The 21,743-nt window shown below is 37.5% G+C and overlaps 2 protein-coding genes across 2 annotated transcripts; both read left to right on the forward strand.

The window, feature by feature from the left end:
* Positions 1-1,328: 1,328 nt before the first annotated feature.
* On the forward strand, positions 1,329-17,698 carry LOC125225448. The gene is made up of 6 exons (XM_048129180.1): positions 1,329-1,554; positions 2,207-2,376; positions 13,280-13,350; positions 14,934-15,073; positions 16,558-16,707; positions 17,479-17,698. The coding sequence occupies exons 1-6, from the start codon at positions 1,488-1,490 to the stop codon at positions 17,634-17,636; spliced, it is 756 nt and encodes a 251-aa protein (XP_047985137.1). The 5' UTR covers positions 1,329-1,487; the 3' UTR covers positions 17,637-17,698.
* Positions 17,699-18,552: 854 nt separating this feature from the next.
* Positions 18,553-21,641, forward strand: LOC125225325 (phosphatidylinositol glycan anchor biosynthesis class U protein). Its single transcript, XM_048128971.1, has 3 exons — positions 18,553-19,470; positions 19,580-19,851; positions 20,093-21,641. The coding sequence occupies exons 1-3, from the start codon at positions 18,707-18,709 to the stop codon at positions 20,344-20,346; spliced, it is 1,290 nt and encodes a 429-aa protein (XP_047984928.1). The 5' UTR covers positions 18,553-18,706; the 3' UTR covers positions 20,347-21,641.
* Positions 21,642-21,743: the final 102 nt, after the last annotated feature.

Below are 21,743 nucleotides of genomic sequence, written 5' to 3' on the forward strand. Positions count from 1 at the left end.
TGATTCTGAAGTACTTACAGATACCTAATGATTATCAAAACGGAACTCTAACCAGGGCGGCTCACGCTTCACCACTGCACCAAATGTCACTGTTCTGGACGTAAGTGCATGCTGTTCTTATAAAAATACCAAAGTCACTATAAGTGTGCCGTTCAGATTTGAGGAGTTCCGTTCTGACCATCATCAGCAGTTCCACTGCACCAAATGTCACTGTTCTGGATGTAAGTGTAAGCTGTTCTTATAAAAATACCAAAGTCACTATAAGTGTGCCGTTCAGATTTGAGGAGTTCCATTCTGACCATCATCAGGAGTTCCACTGCACCAAATGTCACTGTTCCGTACGTAAATGCACGCTGTTCCTTTAAAAACACAAACTGGGTTCTGTATGTTCACTGTTATCAGATTAATATCAATTCTGTGACAGCGATCGAATCAGTACGTAGGTATGCGACGAACAACTCTCTCGCGTGCGTCACCGCTCGCCCGTACGGCCCTACTGATTTGCCCCTCGCGGGGGGTACTTACAGTTCGATACCTACACGCGCGAGTGGGACAGGCCTGACCAACCGAACGACTACTTATCATAATCAACAGGGGCTTTGTCATAATTGCGAATGACAAAATAAATATCCGCAACACGGTTCTTCAAAAAAGTCTATTTATTTAGGTTACATTTTAATATTATGGTTACTTTACATATTGCTTAAAAACAATGTGATGTAGTATGTAGTCTCAGCACAAACCAAAATGTTTTCTCTAAATACCGAATCTGCACATCGCGCATCAATAAACTCCAAAATGAAAATAAGATATGTATAGGATGACAGATACTACAAAGTCACGTGACCATTTCCACACATTTTAAAATTACGATTGGCGTTTTCCGTACATGATTAACAGATTGTAGTATATTGTCTATCTCTCTAACTTTAAACAAGGGAACAAAAATGATTGTTTACTATTTATTTATTTATATATGTAGGTAAGTAATATTGGTTGCTATTGTAACCCGTTGCTAAGCTTCGTGTTGTCTAATGTCCATGTAAAAAATAAAATGTTGTTAACTTGTATAGAAAATGTATAGCGATTAAACAACGATTAATTGTTCATTATGACAAATCAGAATCTCTACAATAAACTCGTTTTAGCAGTTAAGGGGTCACGAATCCGATTATTGATCCAGGGAAGTATTCCATCTGTCACATTCATTAGTTCGAAAAACATATCAACTGGTTTTAGTTAGTTAAAAGGTGAAGAAAATAACCGCAGTTTAGTGATGTAATGGTTATGTATTCGAAACACCTAGTAAATGACATTGAAGGCAGGGTTTACGCAAGTATAGCGCCAAGCAGCCGGCGCAAGCGCACCGCCAGAATACGCAGCGAACTTGCTCATTGTGGTTCGCTGCACTACGAGGACTTTTAAATAAATGTAGTTTTGAAGTGAACAAATATTGTTGGTCATACGGGTGATTAGTGATAGTTGAAATGTCTTTCAAAAGTGTTTTGTTTTTGCTGACTGTGTTACGTGTTGGATGTGGTTCAGTTGATATAGGTACGGGTTTCATTAATAATGCAATACTGCTCTTTTTTACATCGATAAATTTTTATTTATGCCTATAAATAGATTAAACGTGGAAAATTTACTGCCTTCGGTGAGACACGAATTTCTGGCCTCTGGATCGATACTCACTGAGCCACCGAGACCTCATCCCTAGTAATTAGTAGTAATTTTTCCACTGTCAAATTTATTTTTGAGCTTAATAGCATCGGTTGCTGACTTTTCTGTTTACTAAATTTTTATGTTTTGTTTTTATACTTACAGTAAAGTAAAAGTAATGTATTTTTTTGAGTGATATTTTATCTCACAACCTCCATATTCGCTCGTACTGTACCTTGTTTATATTTGTTTGGTGAGGTCTTAGTAAGGCTAGTGATCCAGTGGCCGTGAGTTCATGGCTCACTAAAGACAGAGATGTCGGTTTCACATTTATTTATTTCAATTTCGTTATTTTTTGGCAAAGTTTAACGCCAAGTGTGGTACCAAAAAAGGTTCTATAGTTGAAAAAGGAACCTTTATGGTGAGACTTTGTCGGTCTGTCACATTACTAAACATCTCGAGAACTAATTGTGCTATCGATTTGATATTAAAAATATATTATGCATAATAAATATGTACTAATGAATACTATATTATTTGCCATCAGGGAAATTCCTGAAGATATGCGACAGAAATGCTGTGGATGTGAACGATTGTCTAGTGGAAGCCATCCAGAAGGGTATCGTGGCGATGGCTGCAGGTCTCAAAGAACTCGACGTGCCCCCTCTGGACCCTAATCACGAGAAAGAAATTAGAATAGTATATCAAAGGAACCAGGTAAGTTTCTGTCTACTTTAGCGGAAAATACGTGGAAAATACGCTACATATGTACCTAAATAACGTTTTCCTGCACGTTTTTATGTATGTCTAGGACATACTCGTACATATCCCCCTTAACGCATATAAAATCATGATGTGAGTGTGTTTAGTAAAACGTGCCACTTTGTCGGTTACAATTAAGGCGAGATTTACTTATTTTTATATGAATAAACTGACAAATCGGCAAATCGACTCTATAGCAATCGACAAAGTGGGACGTTTTGCCGTGCACTCACTCATAATTGACGTTCTCAATAGGAGGCACCATAACATACATTACACTATTAGGGACGAAATTTGCTCGTATCCTGTTAAAGCGTTCTTATGCTTAAGAGCTTAATACATTTCATCACAATTCTATCCAACTTTTAAAGAAATTATTGTAGGTAAGTACTTTTGTATGAAATTGCATGTCATGCAGTAAAGGATTCATTGTTTCTACATCGAATAGGTAGTATATTGTAGATTATTACGATCACGTATCCTATGAAAGCTTATGCAAGCACCTACTGTTTACTGTACAACAAGCAGAGTTGAAAATTTGATTAGTTATTTATTAGGTTTATTATTCACAGAAAGTAAGTTTTGCACCGATCCGTATAGAATCTCTGTTACTGTGAGCGTAGGCGATGAGTGCACCTGTGTGCTGAGTACTTCTAACAATTGTTTTTTCTCAAACATGCAATGAAATATTGTCTTTACGTTCCTTAAAATGGGCTGGGAAGTATCGCTTTTTGGGCGCAACAACTCGAGAGGACTGTAAAGGGATTTCATATTATTTTTCAGGCCTAGGCCTGCAAAGTAACTTTTTTTTATAAAATATTGTCCTTTAGAGCATTTTTTTTTATTTCATTGTATGTTTGAGAAAAGCACTATACATGCCTCGGCGTGAAAACGGATTCCCGGCCTCGTATCCCTATCCGGCCTCGCTCGCACGCTCGCTCGGCCGTATATACCCACTTGGCCGGAAATCCTCATTTTCCCGGCCTCTGATGTAATGTACTATTTTTTTGTGAACTAGGCACCTAATTAGATGTGGCAATTAAATAGTTATCGCCTGTCTTCAATTCAAACCTTTCCGCAATAGCTTTACACTGTGAAATGGTAGTTGGACCATTTACTCATCTTAACTGACAACATAATGACAGTAATGATATGATGCACTATGCACTTGCAAGCTACAGTGACAGAGCAGTCATCTTCCCACAAACATCTTATTAGCTCAATTGTTAAGTCCTTAATTTGATACCTAGCCACTTGTTTTTCTTTAAAATTTTTTCTATTTTCAGGTCTTCCGTCTGTTTTAATTACACTTAAATGAAACGTACAATAGAAGTATAAACTTATATAAATTCCTCTTCGAATGCTGGTCATAGACAGGTCTTCTATTACTCTTTTGGTTGGGCTTAAATAGTAAAAAAATATTGAAGAAATGTGTTTTTACCAAAAAGTACAAAAGGGAAGTCCCTTATGCTTGTTTTTAATTAGGTTTCAAACATTTTACAGGACAGCCATTTGGAAATGATTGTCATATATGTATGTATGTTTTACCATAGCATTTTCTCGAAAATGTTCGCTGGAAGTGGTTCAACTTCACTTTTTGTTCTGGGAATGATAATATATGAACAGCATGACACTCGCACTTTTCCAAGAATAGTTAAGCATTATTATTATCACGTGCTGTCAAGTAACGAACCGTATTTGAGCTACAGCGCGAATTTAATTAAAAATACAGTGAAATAACAACAATCACATTACAAAAAGTGTACGGCGGGACGAACTATAACTAGTGACAATTAAACAATAAACTGGAAGTGAAAAAACAGTGAATAAAAACCGAAAATCGTGGAAACAAAAAAACAAGATCAAACATAAATATACGTATAACTAGTTATCATAACCTATAAACCGTCACATATTCCGGTCTTATGACACTTGAGCTGTCAAAAACAAAAGAAGTTGCCACACAAAAAAATCTACCAAAGACAAACTTAGTGTTACCAACCGCTGCCTAGTGTTGCACGATATTAAAAAATTCTACCAAATAGTAGAATTTCCAACAACCATGGAACAACAGATGGCACAACTACTAGAAAAAATTGAGATCATGAACACAAATATAAGTACAATGAACAAAGATTTCAAAGAGCAAATTAGGGCACAAACAGATGAGCTCAACAAGGACATGGCTTCCACAATCGATGACAAGCTGAAACCACTCCTAGAAGAAAATACGGTACTGAAAGACAAAGTAGTAACTCTAAACAACAAAGTACGAAGCCTGGAAAAAGAAATAAGAAAAAACAACATTATTCTTCATGGAGTCGAAGAAACAGAGGAAAATTTTAGCCAGTTAAAAAAACTGGTCCTTGAGGCATTCAATGTGGCGAGCACGGCTGTGGGATCACAACCCTTCGACGAGTGGGAAGTAAGTGACGTCTACAGACTAGGTAGAAAGCAAGGAAAGAAACACAGACCTATACTAGTAAAACTTACCCTCTCATGGCGAAGAACAGAAATGCTAAAAAACAACAAAAAACTACCCCAGAACACCTATGTCACAGAAGACTTCCCCAAAGACGTCTTAAACACGAGAAAAGAACTCAAAGTGAAGCTGCAAGAAGAGATAAAAAAAGGGAACAATGCAGTGATTCGCTACGACCGACTTATAATTAGAGGAAAATCAAATGCAACAGAAAAAAGAAAAAGGTCTCCATCAATAACACCAACAAAAAAACCGGCCAAGAGCGTGTCGGGCCACGCTCAGTGTAGGGTTCCGTAGTTTTCCGTATTTTTCTCAAAAACTATAGAACCTATCAAGTTCAAAATAATTTTCCTAGAAAGTCTTTATAATGTTCTACTTTTGTGATTTTTTTCATATTTTTTAAACATATAGTTCAAAAGTTAGAGGGGGGGACGCACTTTTTTTTCCTTTAGGAACGATTATTTCCGAAAATATTAATATTATCAAAAAACGATCTTAGTAAACCCTTATTCATTTTTAAATACCTATCCAACAATATATCACACGTTGGGGTTGGAATGAAAAAAAATATCAGCCCCCACTTTACATGTAGGGGGGGTACCCTAATAAAACATTTTTTTCTATTTTTTTTTTTTGCACTTTGTCGGCGTGATTGATATACATATTGGTACCAAATTTCAGCTTTCTAGTGCTAACGGTTACTGAGATTATCCGCGGACGGACGGACGGACGGACGGACGGACGGACGGACGGACGGACGGACGGACGGACGGACGGACAGACAGACATGGCGAAACTATAAGGGTTCCTAGTTGACTACGGAACCCTAAAAAGACGCCTACGAGGAAGTACCTCAAAAGGCCCCAAGTAAAATAAATAAAACAAACGCTTTCGACATCATGAACCGCACAAGGACAAATTCGCAACCAGGCACGAGCAAACAATAGCAACGAACGACGGACCCCCGGAAACTCGCAACAGTAAAAGATCAAACAACAAACAAAAACGATCATTCCCCAAGACGATTAGCGGTCATCGTGGGGAATTGCGACCGCAACCCTCCAACGAAAGAACCACAAACAAATTACCAAAATACATTAACCATTAAACCGAACAAAACAAGACAACAAAAACCTACACAACAGAACCTTGAACAAAGAAACACGAACAAACCAAATGAAGAACATATAAACAGAAAAACGTCAAAAACACTGAACATTTGCACCTACAATGTACGATCGCTAGCGTCAACTGAAAGATATATAGAGTTGACCAACGCACTGTGTAAAATAAACCATGACATAGTAGGATTAAGTGAAGTCAGAAGATTGGGCAGCAGTATAGAGGAATACGAAAACTACATCCTCTGCTACTATGGAGAAACAAAAGGATTGAACGGAGTGGGATTTCTAATAAAAAAGAATCTAAAAAACCAAATCATCAATTTTACTGGTCTCTCGGAAAGAGTAGCACTGCTGCAACTCAATATAGAAGGAGTAGAACTTTCGATAATTCAAGTATATGCGCCCACAGAAAAATATAGCGACAATGAAATCCAAATATTCTACAATGACATAGACAAAGCCTACTCCCAAGCAGGCGACAACATAATCGTCATGGGGGATTTTAACGCAAAAATAGGCTACCCCAAGAAAGGAGAAAATCTAATTATGGGCAAGTATGGCTACGGAGACCGAAACAAACGAGGAGAAAGACTCATAGACTACGCATTAGGAAACAAACTCTACATAATGAATACCTTTTATAAGAAAAGATCGAACAGAAGATGGACCTGGATTTCACCGAACCAAAACATCAGGAACGAAATAGATTTCATAATGACTAACCGACCAGCACAAATCACTAATTTCGAAGTCCTGAATAACGTACATTTCCCGTCAGACCATCGACTTCTGAGAACAACATTTAACTTGAAACTTCCAGCAAAGAGTCGAAAAAACTTCAATTCCTCGCTGAAAAGCCTAAGGACAGAAGAGGAAATACAAAGTTATATCAGCTGCTTAGAGACAAAATTAGGAAACAAAACAGAAGACACAAGTGTTCAAGACTACTACAATAAGATAGAAAAATCTATAACAGATAGCATATCACAGAAGACTAAGACTGACCACACAAAAATAAACAAAATCTTCAGCGACAAAACAAAGCAACTAATAAATCAACGCACAGAACTAATGTTTAAGAAAGACAAAGACCAAGACATGAAAAAAGAGCTTACCCGGCTGTTCAAAGAAACTAAAAAATCTATAAGGATAGACTACAGGAACCACAGGAAGGAAGTAATAACAAGAAATTTAAAAAAACACAGAAGTACAAAAAGAGCTCTGAAAGAACTTAACCTAAACAAAGCATGGATACAAAAACTCGGACAAAACAAAGAAGAAACAAAAACAAAAAAAGACGTAATAGATCATGCTACAAAATTTTATGAAGAACTCTACAGCATGAAAGACTACAACCACATAGAAGAGGAAACACCCATTGCGATAAACGGGAACTCGTCAGTAAAGCCGATTGAAGAAAAAGAAGTATATGAGCACATAAAACAGCTGAAAACAGAAAAAAGTCCAGGCCCAGATGGAATACCAAACGAAGCTCTAAAACATGGGGCACCAATTCTGCTCCAACATCTAACACATTTATTCAACATGGTACTTCATTCTGAAACCATACCAGAGCAATGGTGTACTTCCGATATAATACTGCTGTATAAAAAAGGAAATTCCTTAGACATCGGCAACTATAGGCCAATCAGCTTACTGGCGAGCATTTACAAATTGTTCTCCTCAATACTGCTAAGAAGAATATCCAAAACAATCGATGACTCACAACCAAGAGAGCAGGCTGGCTTCAGGGCAGGTTTCAGCACCATCGACCACATACAAGCACTAGAACAGATAATAGAAAAATATAAGGAGTTCAAGAGAAATCTATATGTCGCCTTTATAGATTATAGCAAGGCATTTGATAGTATCCATCACAGTGCAATCTGGAATGCATTGACACAGCTTGGTGTAGACCAAAAATACATCAATATTGTAAAGAATATATATCGGAAAAGCACTAGCCGAGTCAAGCTAGAGACAAGAGGAAAACAAATAAGGATAGAGAGAGGGGTCCGACAAGGAGATCCCTTGTCGCCCAAGATCTTTATTGCTGTCCTGGAATGGAAGTCATATTTCAAAATCTCAAATGGGAATCAAAAGGCATTAACTTGGAGGGCCAGTTCATAAGCCATTTGAGATTTGCAGACGACATAGTCATAGTAGCCGAAACTGCAACGGAACTAAGATCGCTTATAAACCAACTAGACGAAGAAAGTACCAAAGCAGGTTTACAATAAAACCAAGATAATGACAAATAGCCAAAAAATACAAATAAGCTCCAAAGGTAACAACATAGACTATGTGGACCATTATATATATTTAGGGAAACAGCTGTCCTTCATAAATACAAACAACGAAGAAGAGGTAGTAAGAAGAGCTAATATCACCTGGAGGAAATTCTGGTCACTACAAGAAATCTTAAAAGGCAAATACAGCTTAGATCTAAAAAAAGATAGTCGCAGATACATGTCTTCTACCGAGCCTTCTCTATGGATGCCAAACATGGACTATTACGGATAAAACAAAGAGAAAGATAAGAACCACCCAAAGAGCCATGGAAAGGAGTATGCTCAACATAAAAAAGATCCAAAAAATAAAGAGTTCATCCATAAGAGAAAAAACAAAGCTACAAGATGCACTAACTCAAGCCCTTAAATTAAAATGGCGTTGGGCAGGACATATTGCAAGGTACGGAGACAATAGATGGACAATATTGGCAACGAAATGGAGAGGCCCTGTTGGCAAAAGGAAATCGGGAAAGCCTTATAAACGATGGATAGACGATATTCAGGAAACGGCAGGAAAAGACTGGCTAAACAAAGCCCAAGATAGGGAAAAATGGAAAGAGTTGGAGGAGGCCTACACTCTAAGAGGGGTCCAAATCAAATAAATTAGTATTAATGCTACACTAGTATAAACGTAATAATTAACACTAACAACTAGTTATAGGAAACTACTAACCAATACATAAACACTTTAAATGTAAGATTTGGAATAAAAGGCTTTTTTATTTTTATTTATTTATTTATTTATTATCACGTGCTAAATCTATACACTTAGGTGCGTCAAGTGCATAATCCTGTACTATTTTCTTGGAAAAGTTAATAGTACCTACTAACGGTATACGGCTACGGTATAATTACCTTAAGGTACAGCGGGGCAAAGCTCGACTGGGGGACAATTGAAACTAATCCATTTTTTCCATTATTACACTATGATGTTGAGTTCTACATGTATCCACTGAACACGCCTACCATATGTATGTAACCGGTGACACTCTATTTAATAATGCAATATTGTAAAACATGGAAAAAATGGACCATTTACATTTTCCCCCAGTCGAGATTTGCCCCGCTGTACCTTATGTAAGTGTTATACCATTTACAATTTCAAATATTCAAAGCTTATTTTTCGAACTATCTGTTAAACAAAACGCGTCTCTTGACTCCGTTTTTTACTTCTCTGTCCTTATTTGATATTCAGACACTTTTTGTTGGCGCATACGAATAATAAAATTAATTCTCATGATACATGTTTTTTCACATTCCACATAACAAAACAAACGAAAAATCCAATTAATTTATTCTAGTTATAAAGTTCTTAATTCACATTCAAGATGCAGTCAGGTCACGTGAGGTCAGCCAGCAGACGTTTAGAGCGCAGCATTTTTTCATAAATAATATACTGGTTTCCAAAAATAAGTAGTTATTTATGTAACTGGTGCATAATGAGATTCACTCTTGAAATTATGGTCACCTGAGTAAAACTTCGTGAGTTTTCTCAAGAGAGATCGATTAAAGGAAAATTACAGCCGCTGAGCTTGGATTCAAAGATTTCAAAGTACCTGAAGTAACACAACTGCCATTAAATTAAAGTGTACGTTGTTGGAGTAAGTACCTAAACTTATTATTGCGTTGAATGTTGTTAAGTTATAAATATACACCTAATAAAAATATAAACACCTTGTATAATTAACTACTTACTTACTTAGGTATATCGTAGGTATAATGTTAACTTTTTGCTGAAATTGAGTTTCAAATAAATATATAAGTATTCGTGTAATTTCTATTCATACAAGATTTAATCTCAAAACGGTTGAGTTAAATGTTTTCTTTATAATTACATATTTATTTTTTAAATACTACGCATAGGTACGCGCACTTAGAAAAAAATAAAATGTATACCTACGGTTGCATAAAAAATTAAAAATATCATTTACTTACCTAATGGCAAACGTATTTGTAGGTATTTTTTAATGTTGGTAATATTTTATTTTAAAACTTGTAGAAGCATATGCTATTTTGATTGGATAACGGTGATAAAATGCACTTGCAATATTATACTATAAGCTTACAAGATTGCATTCATTTAGATAAAAGTCACGGCCATAAGATGCTTACCCTTCACTATGGACATTGCAGTGTGCTGAATGCACATAGAGACTTTTACGCGAGATATATTATGCATCAGTAGGCGTATATAACCAAAAGGCAATTAAAAGGATTTTAATGCATTAGTAAATTGTAATTTTTCATTTTTTTTTTAAATATAATTTAAAGCAACTTTCTTTTGGAACTTGATTATGGTTTCTAATAAGGTCCAGTCAAAACCGACGCTGAATATTTTGTTATGCATATACCTACAGCCGATATACAGTCAAAACAAAAGTACCTAGGTAGTCAAGATTGTCAAGAATCACCAATTCATTGTTTAATATGATGCATTACTAGATATTTGCATTCACTATTCGTTCAATTTTTGCCAGCAGCAACAAATTGACCTGTAAGCTTTAACCATAAATTAAATATGTATTAGAAGATCATACCATCCCATACATTAAAATGCGACCGCCTAAGAACGCGCAAACACGGCATACACTACACCACACATAGATGGCGCCACAAAAAAAGGCATGTAGCTTTCGATTATACTTGACATAGATTTATGGCTCGAAAGTGACACTTAACGCCAATCTACAAATAATCTATGGCAACAAGGCATTTTTTTTGTGGCGCCATCTATGTGTGGTGTAGTGTATGCGCGTTCTTAGGCGGTCGAATTTTAATGTATGGGATGGTATGATCTTAACATTAAATTTAATCTATGCTTTAACCTTCATTTATATTGGTTACCTATAGGTACAAGATATGGCATTAATTACCCTTGATTCAGTATCCATGTGGGTCAGATGAATAATGGAAGCAGCAGCAGACTGGGCTTGCCAACCTTGGCTCTAATAACGTTACCTCATGCAGTTATAATTATAGGCACATGATATCATCATGTAAATATGTAGCATATGTACAATAGGCACATCTTTTAATTTAAAACAAAAATGCCGACTTTAATGCATAAGTTAATAACAAGAATCTTATATACCATGGATATTGCGTGCCGACCAATGAGTTGAAGCCAGGTTCATTCACCTTTACTCCTATGTTCTATCTCTTTCCGACACTGTGATGTATTGCCAGATTAGTTACTAAAAAGAAACGTATAAAACATTCTTCAATCAAATTGACTTAGTTTTCTTTGTATTATACAAAAAAGCACTCAAGCAAAAACCTTATTTCTCCGGTATTTACCTCCTGCGTACTATGGGAACACTAATAATAAAGAAATATGCCCGATATGTCAGAATTGTCAAAAGTAATTCACCAATTCAGAGTTTTCTTTTGTGATATAAACATTTTTCGTCGGTTTCCTTAAGTTATGCGCAATGTATTGCATAGTGCAGCATTGTGGAAGTAAATGGAAACCGAAATCCGACATAAGATTTCACAAGTAAGTACTTATTTTACCAAAATGTTCATAAACCTCACTGGTAATCAATTTTCTTCTATTTTGCTTGTAATCTTGGTTAGTTCTAATCATTATATTGTTTTCATTGTCTCAAATGATATCAAAATTCCCGCGAATAGGTTTAGAACGATAAATATGACCTTTAAAGAAAAATAATGCTATGTGTGGTTTTACGACTAGGGTGATCAATCTTTTTTCATGCATGGAGCTAAATCTATCAACTTGGTACGGTTTCTATGTTCATAATTCATATCACAGTATATAATACCAAATTTATTGTTCGTGTCTTTACAAATTAACATGAATAATATTAAACATTTCAGTGTTCCAAAAGATGAAGCAAGGAGACAGCTTTGGCTGTCAATTTTGCCGATAAAGGGAAAGATTTCAGAGCGTTCGACAATTTGCAGCTTTGCACTTTAAGCCTGAAGATTATGGCACTGAAAGGAAGAAAGAAATTTTTAAAATCGGTCCAGTGACGACGGAGATATCGTGGAATAAACATACAAAACACGGGCGGCGCTTAAAAATAAAGATACTGTTGTAAAACGTCCTAGTATTTCATTATTTCCCCAATGAAAAAATTATTACTTTGAAAAAAACTTGTATCTTCTTCTGTCAATTAAAAGAAAATGTAGTAGTATGTATGGAATGCATATAGACTTACTGTGTTTTAACTTTGAGGAGAAGCATGAGATACGAGATTTTTGAAAAGTAGTGACGAAATACTTCCCTTATATTTCTGGGACTATTCCCACTAGTTACCACCAAGTTTTACCAGCCCTAACTACGGGGATTTTTCCCACATTGTTAACTACCAAACCACCTGGTTTGGTAGTTGACTAGTTAAATTAGTTTTCCCAGTAGTTCTACCAAAATATTGTTGTGATGGTTTAAAGTGACTGAAATAATAAATAATATACGATCGTAATTAAAATTGTAGGCGAATTTTAAGCTCTCTGCTAAGTTGCAGTGTAGAATTTCGTGAGACGGTGTGTGTTGGAAACTAGTACTATATCCATACTTAATATTACAAATGGGAAAGTGTGTGTGTCTCTGTTTGTTTGTCCGTCTTTCACGACCAAACGGAGCGACGAATTGACGTGATTTTTAAGTGGAGATAGGTGAAGGGATGGAGAGTGACATAGGCTACTTTTTGTCTCTTTCTAACGCGTGCGATGCCGCGGGCAAAAGCTATTATAAATACACGAAAGAAAAAACGACAAGGCCCATTGGTGGCCGAGCCGGTAATCGAACCGGGTCTTCAGCTTAGTCGCGTAAGCTGGGTCTTCAGCTTAGTCGCGTAAGCTGAAGACCCGGGTTCGATTCCCGGCTCGGCCACCACCCACCAGTGGGCCTTGTCGTTTTTTCTTTCGTGTATAATATCTATTTCAATTTATAGTTATTATGTTGTTTGAATAATGTATTTATGTTTCCCTTTTTACAGATTTACGCCAGGATGAGTATGAAGGATATTTATGTGGAGGGACTGAAGAAGAGTACTGTCCACGATGCTAGGTCGGTTGGTACCTAAGTTTCTATTCTTTACTGCTGAATCCATACTAATATTATAAATGGGAAATTGTGTGTGTCTGTTGGTTTGTTGTTGTCCGTCTTTCACGGCAAAACGGAGCGACGAATTAACGTGATTTTTTTAAGTGGTGATAGTTGAAGGGATGGAGAGTGACATAGGCTACTTTTTGTCTCTTTCTAACGCGAGCGAAGCCGCGGGCAAAAGCTAGTACATAATATGGATGATTTGAGTTAACAACCACATTTTTACACAACTGGTACTAAATACAGCACTATTACTCGTTTATTACCAACTATTGTATTCGTGTTCATATTTTCCTTATTATAAAACGCAAACTAGTTTGCACAACCACAACCACAATAACCAGAATGTATTTCAGGTTTATGATATCGTCACTACTTTTAAAAAAACTTGTATCTTCGTCTGTCAATAAAAAAAAATGTAGTAAGTATGTTTGGAATGCATATAAACTTACTGCGTTTTAACTTTGAGGAACAGCGTGAGATACGAGATTTTTTAAAAGTAGTGACGATATAGTACATTACGATACAAGTGCGTAAAAAGGAAGGTCGAAACGACCGAAGGGAGTGTTTTAAATCGACACGAGTTACGAATTTCCTTTTCGCACGTGTATCGTACGACGTTTTTCAGTACAGATGGCCCTCCGAAGTTTCGACCTGGCTATAATGAACCACTTCTCGCACTAGTGCGTAAAAAAACATCATCTGTACTGAAAAATATGTATTTACCGTGGCCTTCTCCATGAACAGGGGGTAGGGACAACCAATTTTAATCCAAGCCCAATATAGAACCCTGTCTCATTGAATCCATGCTTTATTTGTTATAGAAGTCTCTTTGATGTTTACCTACTGTGAAAAGGTTCTACAGTGGCCTAGGATTCAAATTGCTTGACTGTACCTAAATATGTGAGTGTATTTAGTAAAACGTCCCACTTTGTCGATTGCAGTACAACCGCTTTATTAGTTTATTCATATAAAGATACAAGCAAAACACGTCTTTACGGTAAGCGAAAATGTTATATTTGATGAGAGGAAATGACAGAGAAGATATTATACTTCTCAATTCAGATTAGATATAAAATGCTTGTTTTATGAGTTAGGTTGAAAAAAAAAATTGAAAGATAATTGTGCCATTATCTGGGTAAAGGGACTTTATTGTCGATAGCGCTTATGGCGTTATGAGCGATGTTCGAGTACAAATACGACGCCGTGGGACGTAAGCGCCATCGACAACAATAAATAATAAATAAATAAATAAATATTATAGGACATTCTTACACAGATTGACTGAGGCCCACGGTAAGCTCAAGAAGGCTTGTGTTGTGAGTACTCAGACAACGATATATATAATATATAAATACTTATATACATAGAAAACATCCATGACTGAGGAACAAAATATCTGTGCTCGTCACACAAATAAGTGCCTTTACCGGGATTCGAACCCGGGACCGCGGCGTAGCAGGCAGGGTCACTACCGACTGCGCCAGACAAGGTCCCTTTACCCAGATAACGCCACAATTTTAGATTGGGGTTGTTGCTTACAGATTACGCGCAGACGAAGATCGATTCCACCTAGAAGTAGATATGACTACGCCGCGAGTTTACGTCCAAGGAAACTATTTCGGTGAAGGACGATTCAACTCCCTTACATTCAACGCAACTGGAATGTTCAATACTACTATGAGTAAGTAACTTACTTACGAGGGCGTCTGTTGCACGAGTAAGTGAAGAAGGAGCCTTGGCTTGGCCTAGCCGATGTGAGAATCTCTCGCTATCGCTTTTCCTAAGGGTCCCTTGAGGGTCCCCCACATCTAGCGTCTCGCGAGCGTCGCGTCGGGCCAACTGTATGGGCAAAGCCTGACGCCGCGTCGACGCGACGTCTTTTTCCATACAGTTGGCCCGACGCGACGCTCGCGAGACGCTAGATGTGGGGGGACCCTAATTGGTGCGACAGTTTCCTTCGCCAAACTTCGTGACCGATTGTCACTTCGGCTAGGCCGGATAATCATCATCCTCCTTGCGTTATCCCGGCATTTGCCACGGCTCATGGGAGCCTGGGGGCCGCTTTGACAACTAATCCCAATATTTGGCATAGGCGGATAGGCACTAGTTTTACGAAAGCGACTGCCATCTGACCTTCCAACCCGAAGGGTAACTAGGTCTTATTGGAATTAGTCCGAATAAAACTCATTGGTACGAGCCGGGTACGAAAGTCGCACACTCTTACCGCTAAGCAACCATAGCTTTTTCGGTTAGGCCGGATGACCTTAGAAATATCCTAGATCTGTGCACCTGATACTCCTGAATCCTGATAGTACGAAAGCCATATTTTGCCTACATCCTACATATCGATTGTTACTTTTAACCCACCGTGTATACTTTTGTCCCCGCCGGTCTCCTTGACCAAGTCAGTTGCAAACAAGCATATAACTTTCCTAAAGGTAAACAGAGCACCGTAGCCCATGGACTATTGTAACTCAAGCTACATTGTCGACCCTTTAAAATTGTCAAGCAAACCTCGGCAGGTTCATGTTGCAGCCAGATTTTCTGAGAGAGGACATTCAGGGAGTTTTCATAAAAAAGAGTACCTAAACTCCCCTAAACCGTGCAGTGCACCACCATAATTGTTATAGTGGAAGCCCAGACCGAAGCGTTCCGCGGGGCGAGCGAGCGCGTGCATACATTTTATGCAGCGACTCAGGACACCTCTATGAACTTCAATTGTTTGACATACACGCCACACGACCTGCCACGCTGCACGCCCAATATGAACGTGGACTCGGGCCTTACGGCCCAGCCACGAGGAGCGCGTTACGCCGTGTCTTGCGTGGGCGACGGTCGCGCGACCGTCGCCGTCGCGTTTCATACTTCCATATCGATAAGGTTTGATTTTGTATGCGTCGCATCGCCGTCGCGCGACCATCGCGCGACCGTCGCCCACGCAAGCCACGGCGTTAGGGGTGAGCGGCAGCCATACGTGCGAATGAAAAGTCCCATCGCTGTGTCTCGCTCCAATGTATTATGGCCGCCGCTCGACGCTATCACGCTTAGACCTATGTCGTGGCTGAGCCGTATGGCTAGGAAGTCAATTTGAGTGAGTGAACATGAATGACACGGTGGGTAATTATTTTACTATATAAAAATACTGAATAAAATATTATTTTGCAGCTGATCTAGTGTATACCTGGAAGCTGGACGGGGTCCCAGAGAAACGAGACAACGAGACCTACGTCAGGATCAAGTCGTTCTACATGCGACCTGACCTGGGGAACTTGGAGTCTTACGTGTCCAACGATATTCCTGAGAGTCAGGCCATAAGTGAGTAATTGAGTATACTGATGTTCTGTTTGATTTCTGGTACAAGTAGCGGCAGGAAACTCCAGCGCAGACCGTTATAGCGCAGAGAACTCGAAGAAGTCAAAAACAGTTCTCTCAGGGGGGGTACAGGGGCGAGGGGTGTGCATCCCCATGCGCAGCTGTTCCCTCCACATTCCACTTAGCGTAAACTTACATGCGCTACTTGTATTATCAGAATTTGGTCACATTTGTAAAGTCGGATCCATTTGTTTTAACCCTTTTCCATTCATTGGTTTTAAGATTTATCGACCACATACAAAAATATCTTTAACAGTTAAGGTTTAAATTGATTTGCACTTTCGGATATTCTGACTTGCCTTATACTTAGTTAATCAATATACCAAAGAGGATCGAGTATTATAGGAGAGTTGCTGTCGAAGTAAAATTGTGTAATCACAGTGCATAGACTGCCATCTCTTGACACAGGCTTAGAACTTTTGAACCCCAGTTTTGACAATTTGGCCCATATTCTTAGTTTGATATGTGTTAAAATATTAATATTAGAGCCATCTGCTGAGCGTACCCCAAAGGTGTAATGCCATCTAGGCCACCATACCTTTTTCTGTATGGTAGGTACTGAGGTACGTTTTTTTCTTAGACTTTATCTGTCTATACGGAGTTATATATGTCTTTGATCAATACCTAATCAAAAATCATCATAGATGTAATGTAATTGCGAACTCCAGTAGGCTCTAAAACCATAGTAACATTTTTTTTCTTTCTTACCTTCAGTTCAGCTAGCGAACAATTTTGCGAATGCAAACTGGCGGCCGCTATACCGCGAGCTGCTGCCGTACGCGCAAGCCAACTGGAACAAGATCGGCATCCGTATTGCGAACAAACTCTTCCTCAAAGTGCCGTATGATAAGATGTTCCCTAGGGATGAATAGGATTACCTTTTATACTTCGTGTAAGATAATTTTGGTATAAATATAGCTTTATTTTATAACGAGTCATTTGTTTTCTTTCATCTGTATCAATCATACAACTTCAAACTTGGGTAAATCCATTCTGCTTTAAGGTTGAATATATATAAAAATGTAATATGGTCTGAAAGATAATCAACCTTATAGCAAAATGGATTTACCCAAGTTTGAAATTTTATTTTGCGACACATTTTTATTTTGAAATTAAAAATATTGTTCAAAAAGTTCAAATGCATTAAAATCAAATAATTAACATTTTTAACAATTTAAGATCCCATCAAAAACAAGACTTGTAAAAACACCAAGTCTCGCAAGTCTCGCAACTCAGTTCTTCTGGCGTAATAAGAGTTGAGATCCCTGTAATACCAAGTCGGTTTTTATTCAGTCCCTACTTAAAGGACCTTCTGCCATAAGTTATTACGTAGTTTACCTATAGCTAACCTAATAATATCTATAGCGACCATATCAATATTAAAAATATTTCATTTTTTAAAGAAAAGCCTCGGCAATCGCATGAAAATACAATGTATCTCACAAGTTATCATATTACTTACACGGCTTACACCGATGACAAAATTGTTTCATGCGATTGCCAAGTCAATCCATTCTTTAAAACATGAAATACGCAACGCCGCGAACGCAAGTGTGGATTCCATAAGCAGAAAATTCCACACGTTCGCGGCGTCGCGCCGCAATACGCGCGCGAGTGTGGAGGGCGCTTTAGAATTATGAACTGACTAATTGAGTGTGTTTTAGTATATTCACGAAGTTTTCTAATTACTGCACGCGATTATTTGAATGCCTCGAACAGTTTCTGTCACAATCTATTGACAGCTAAACGTCATAAAATAGAATATGTCAATCTGTTCTGTAGGTGCGACAACAGCTGCCTTTTTACAAAAGAGTGGTGTTTCTTGTGTAAATTAAACTATACCTATTTATCAATTAATTCATAGACGGAGGTTAATATTTAATGGAAGTGCGAAGTTAAGTTTCCAAATGTAATCGCAGTACATGAACAAATTGGCAAAACTATGGCTTCCTTTTTGAAATACCTCTTTGCCGGTGTGGTTCGGTATTGGCTGATGCATATAGATTACTGGCAAACAATATCGAACAGAGTGGAAATAGCTACGCCTCTAAACTCCTGGAAGAGATTAATCGAGGGCGTGTACCTCTACGATCATAATGTGAACCCTTACGAAGGAGATGCCTTTCACGAATCACCCATAATCCTCATAATGTTCTACTACATTATGAAGAAAGCTCCATTCATATTGCCGCTTCTATTTACGTTACTTGATTTACTGACGGCGTTTTTGCTTTATAGAATGTCGAAAGCTTTCGTAAAAATCTTGAAGGATTCTCAAGAGAAAATTAAGGATGAGATAGCTGAGGATTCAAAGTCGATGCTCTTAAGTAATTCGCAGCTGAACGAAGCATCGGAGTATGTGCTGTCAGTTTATCTGTTCAATCCTTACTCTGTATTAAACTGTGCTGGTATGACAACTACGGTTATACAGAATTTGTTAGTGGCAGCAGCTTTATGGAGTGCAGTAGGCGGCCGCAGGGTGCCAGCTTGTGCATTTGTGGCGCTTGCTACACACCAGGCTCTCTACCCAGTGCTGCTCATTGTGCCGGTGGCCATATTGCTCGCTGATGTCAACAAAGGCTGCAAAAAGTGCTCCTATATCAGGACTTTGCTGGTTTTTGTCCTGTGCTGGGGATTCCTTATTTACATCTCAGCGTTTATCATGAATGGTTCCTATCAGTATGTTTACAACACTTATGGGTGCATGTAAGTACTATTTCTTTCAATATCATTTTTGTTTATTAGTATTTGCTTAGCTGCTAAAACTTTATCTACCTATTCTATTAATTACTAAAATGTTTGTTTATCTTTTCAGATTGACTGTACCAGAATTAAAACCAAACATTGGTCTGTTCTGGTATTTCTTCACGGAGATGTTTGAGCACTTCAGACTGCTGTTTGTGTGTGCATTCCAAATAAACGCTTTTGCTCTGTATGTGATCCCCCTCACCCTGCGTTTTAAGTCAGAGCCCGTCCTGTTGGCTACGGTACTCATTGCACTCTCGGCCATATTCCGATCCTACCCTTGTGTGGGAGATGTTGGATTTTACTTGGCTTTATTACCTATGTGGAAACATTTATTTCCTTGTAAGTATATTTAAAAGTTACTTGGTAATAATTAATCTTAATGAACTTACTTAGTCTACCAATCTAATGAATTGGTTTAATCTAGATGTCCTACAACCTAATGTATGTTTTTGTAAGTGCTGTTTCTAAGTATGAAAACAGATATTTTAGATTTACATCTCATTTTACTTTGTACTAATATTATCAGTCTATTAATTTCAAAATTTACTTGAACTAAGCTACAATTTTCGATCATTTTCAGTTATGCAACAGAAGTTCATAGTTGGTTGTGCATTCGTCATTACCTCGGCTCTTGGACCAGCAGTGTGGCACCTCTGGATATACTCAGGCTCCGCCAATGCTAATTTCTTCTTCGGGGTTACTCTCTCCTTCGCAACAGCACAAATATTTTTAATAACGGACTTGCTTTTTGCATTTATTAAGAGGGAATTCACCCTCAAACATGGCTCATCAAGAGAAGTAGATGGAAAACCTGCCAAACTAATGTTGCGATAGTACCAAAGTTGTGTCATTCCAGTGATAAGTATGTGATTTTCTATGACAAAATGTGTAACCTTGTTGGTTATTAATTGTAGGTACCTAGTTTTTTCATTAGAACAAAGTTTTGTTTACAAAAATTTAGGAACATTGGTTTTGGTAACCAACAGAGGAATACCTTTTGACAGAAAATAATTAATTATGATTAGCATTTACTCAATTTTTATTTTCTTATTTATTAGTTTGTATTATATGAATGCTCATTAATTTTGAGCAGAAGTTTAGTTTCTTATGGGCTGTTTTATCGAAGTATTGTATATTGCGGTGACAAGTACTGTGCCTAATACAGGATAGTCTAATCTAATTCTTTGTTTGGTTGACAATTGTGTGGCAAGTAATTAACTTACTTAATTTTTACATTACAGTAGTTTTGTATAGGTACATTGCACATGAATTTGTTAAAGCAAATAAGGTTTTTAACTTGTTTAGTCAATTATTAATTTAATATTTTAAAATGAACAAAATGCTATACTCATCATCAACTGTTAACTATTGTTAAAGTACGTTACTTCAAATACAATTTATAAAAAAATGGATCTTGAATGATGTTAACAACTCATTGTCATTCTTATCAACAGAGTTCTAATGTTAAGAAACATAATACATAAATGAAAAATATATTTGTTACATTACACTTTGTCACATGTAAAAGTATTACTTGTTTATATTTTCGAACTAAGTAGCTATACCATTATTCAAATCTAAAAGTGAATAAAGATAGTATCAGTTAGGCAGTTATTTGTGTGACAAGCAGACATCGTAACTTTTTCAGGTGCCGTAGCCGAATGGCATTTCTGCGACGCGAGACGAAAACGAAACGCAGTCTGGCTCTGTCGTGCCAATACGCAAGAGCGATAGAGATAGATATCTGCGAGCGTTTCGTTTCGTAAGCGTTTGTGCCATTCGGCTACGTACCCTGGGATTCCGGTAGAAATAAAGGAATTCGTACATGTGTTTTCAAGTAGATGATCATAATTGACTGTTATTAATCCTAATTAAGTATTCCAGCTGGCTTCGGATATATATATTAATTTAATGTGGCAATGCTGCACCACAATTTGTGGAAGTAACAATGTTTGGTGACAAGATACGACACATAAGAATTGTATATTAACTTACTGCAATTGAAATAGAAGTTTTTTTGTTTCACGTTCAAATGTTGAGTAAAAAGGACTGTCTTATTTATCACAACTTAGAATTTAGTTAGTGTCTACGATTGTACTGAAGTCAATAAAAGAACATATTTTTAATAATTTCCTCTTATAAATAACTTTTCCCAAATTTGTTATACAGATATATGTGACATTATCTAGGTAAAGGGACCTTATTGTCGAAGGCGCTTACGGCGTCATGAG

This window comes from Leguminivora glycinivorella, chromosome 4 (genome assembly GCF_023078275.1).
Source record: "Leguminivora glycinivorella isolate SPB_JAAS2020 chromosome 4, LegGlyc_1.1, whole genome shotgun sequence".
Taxonomy (NCBI): Eukaryota; Metazoa; Arthropoda; class Insecta; order Lepidoptera; family Tortricidae; genus Leguminivora; species Leguminivora glycinivorella.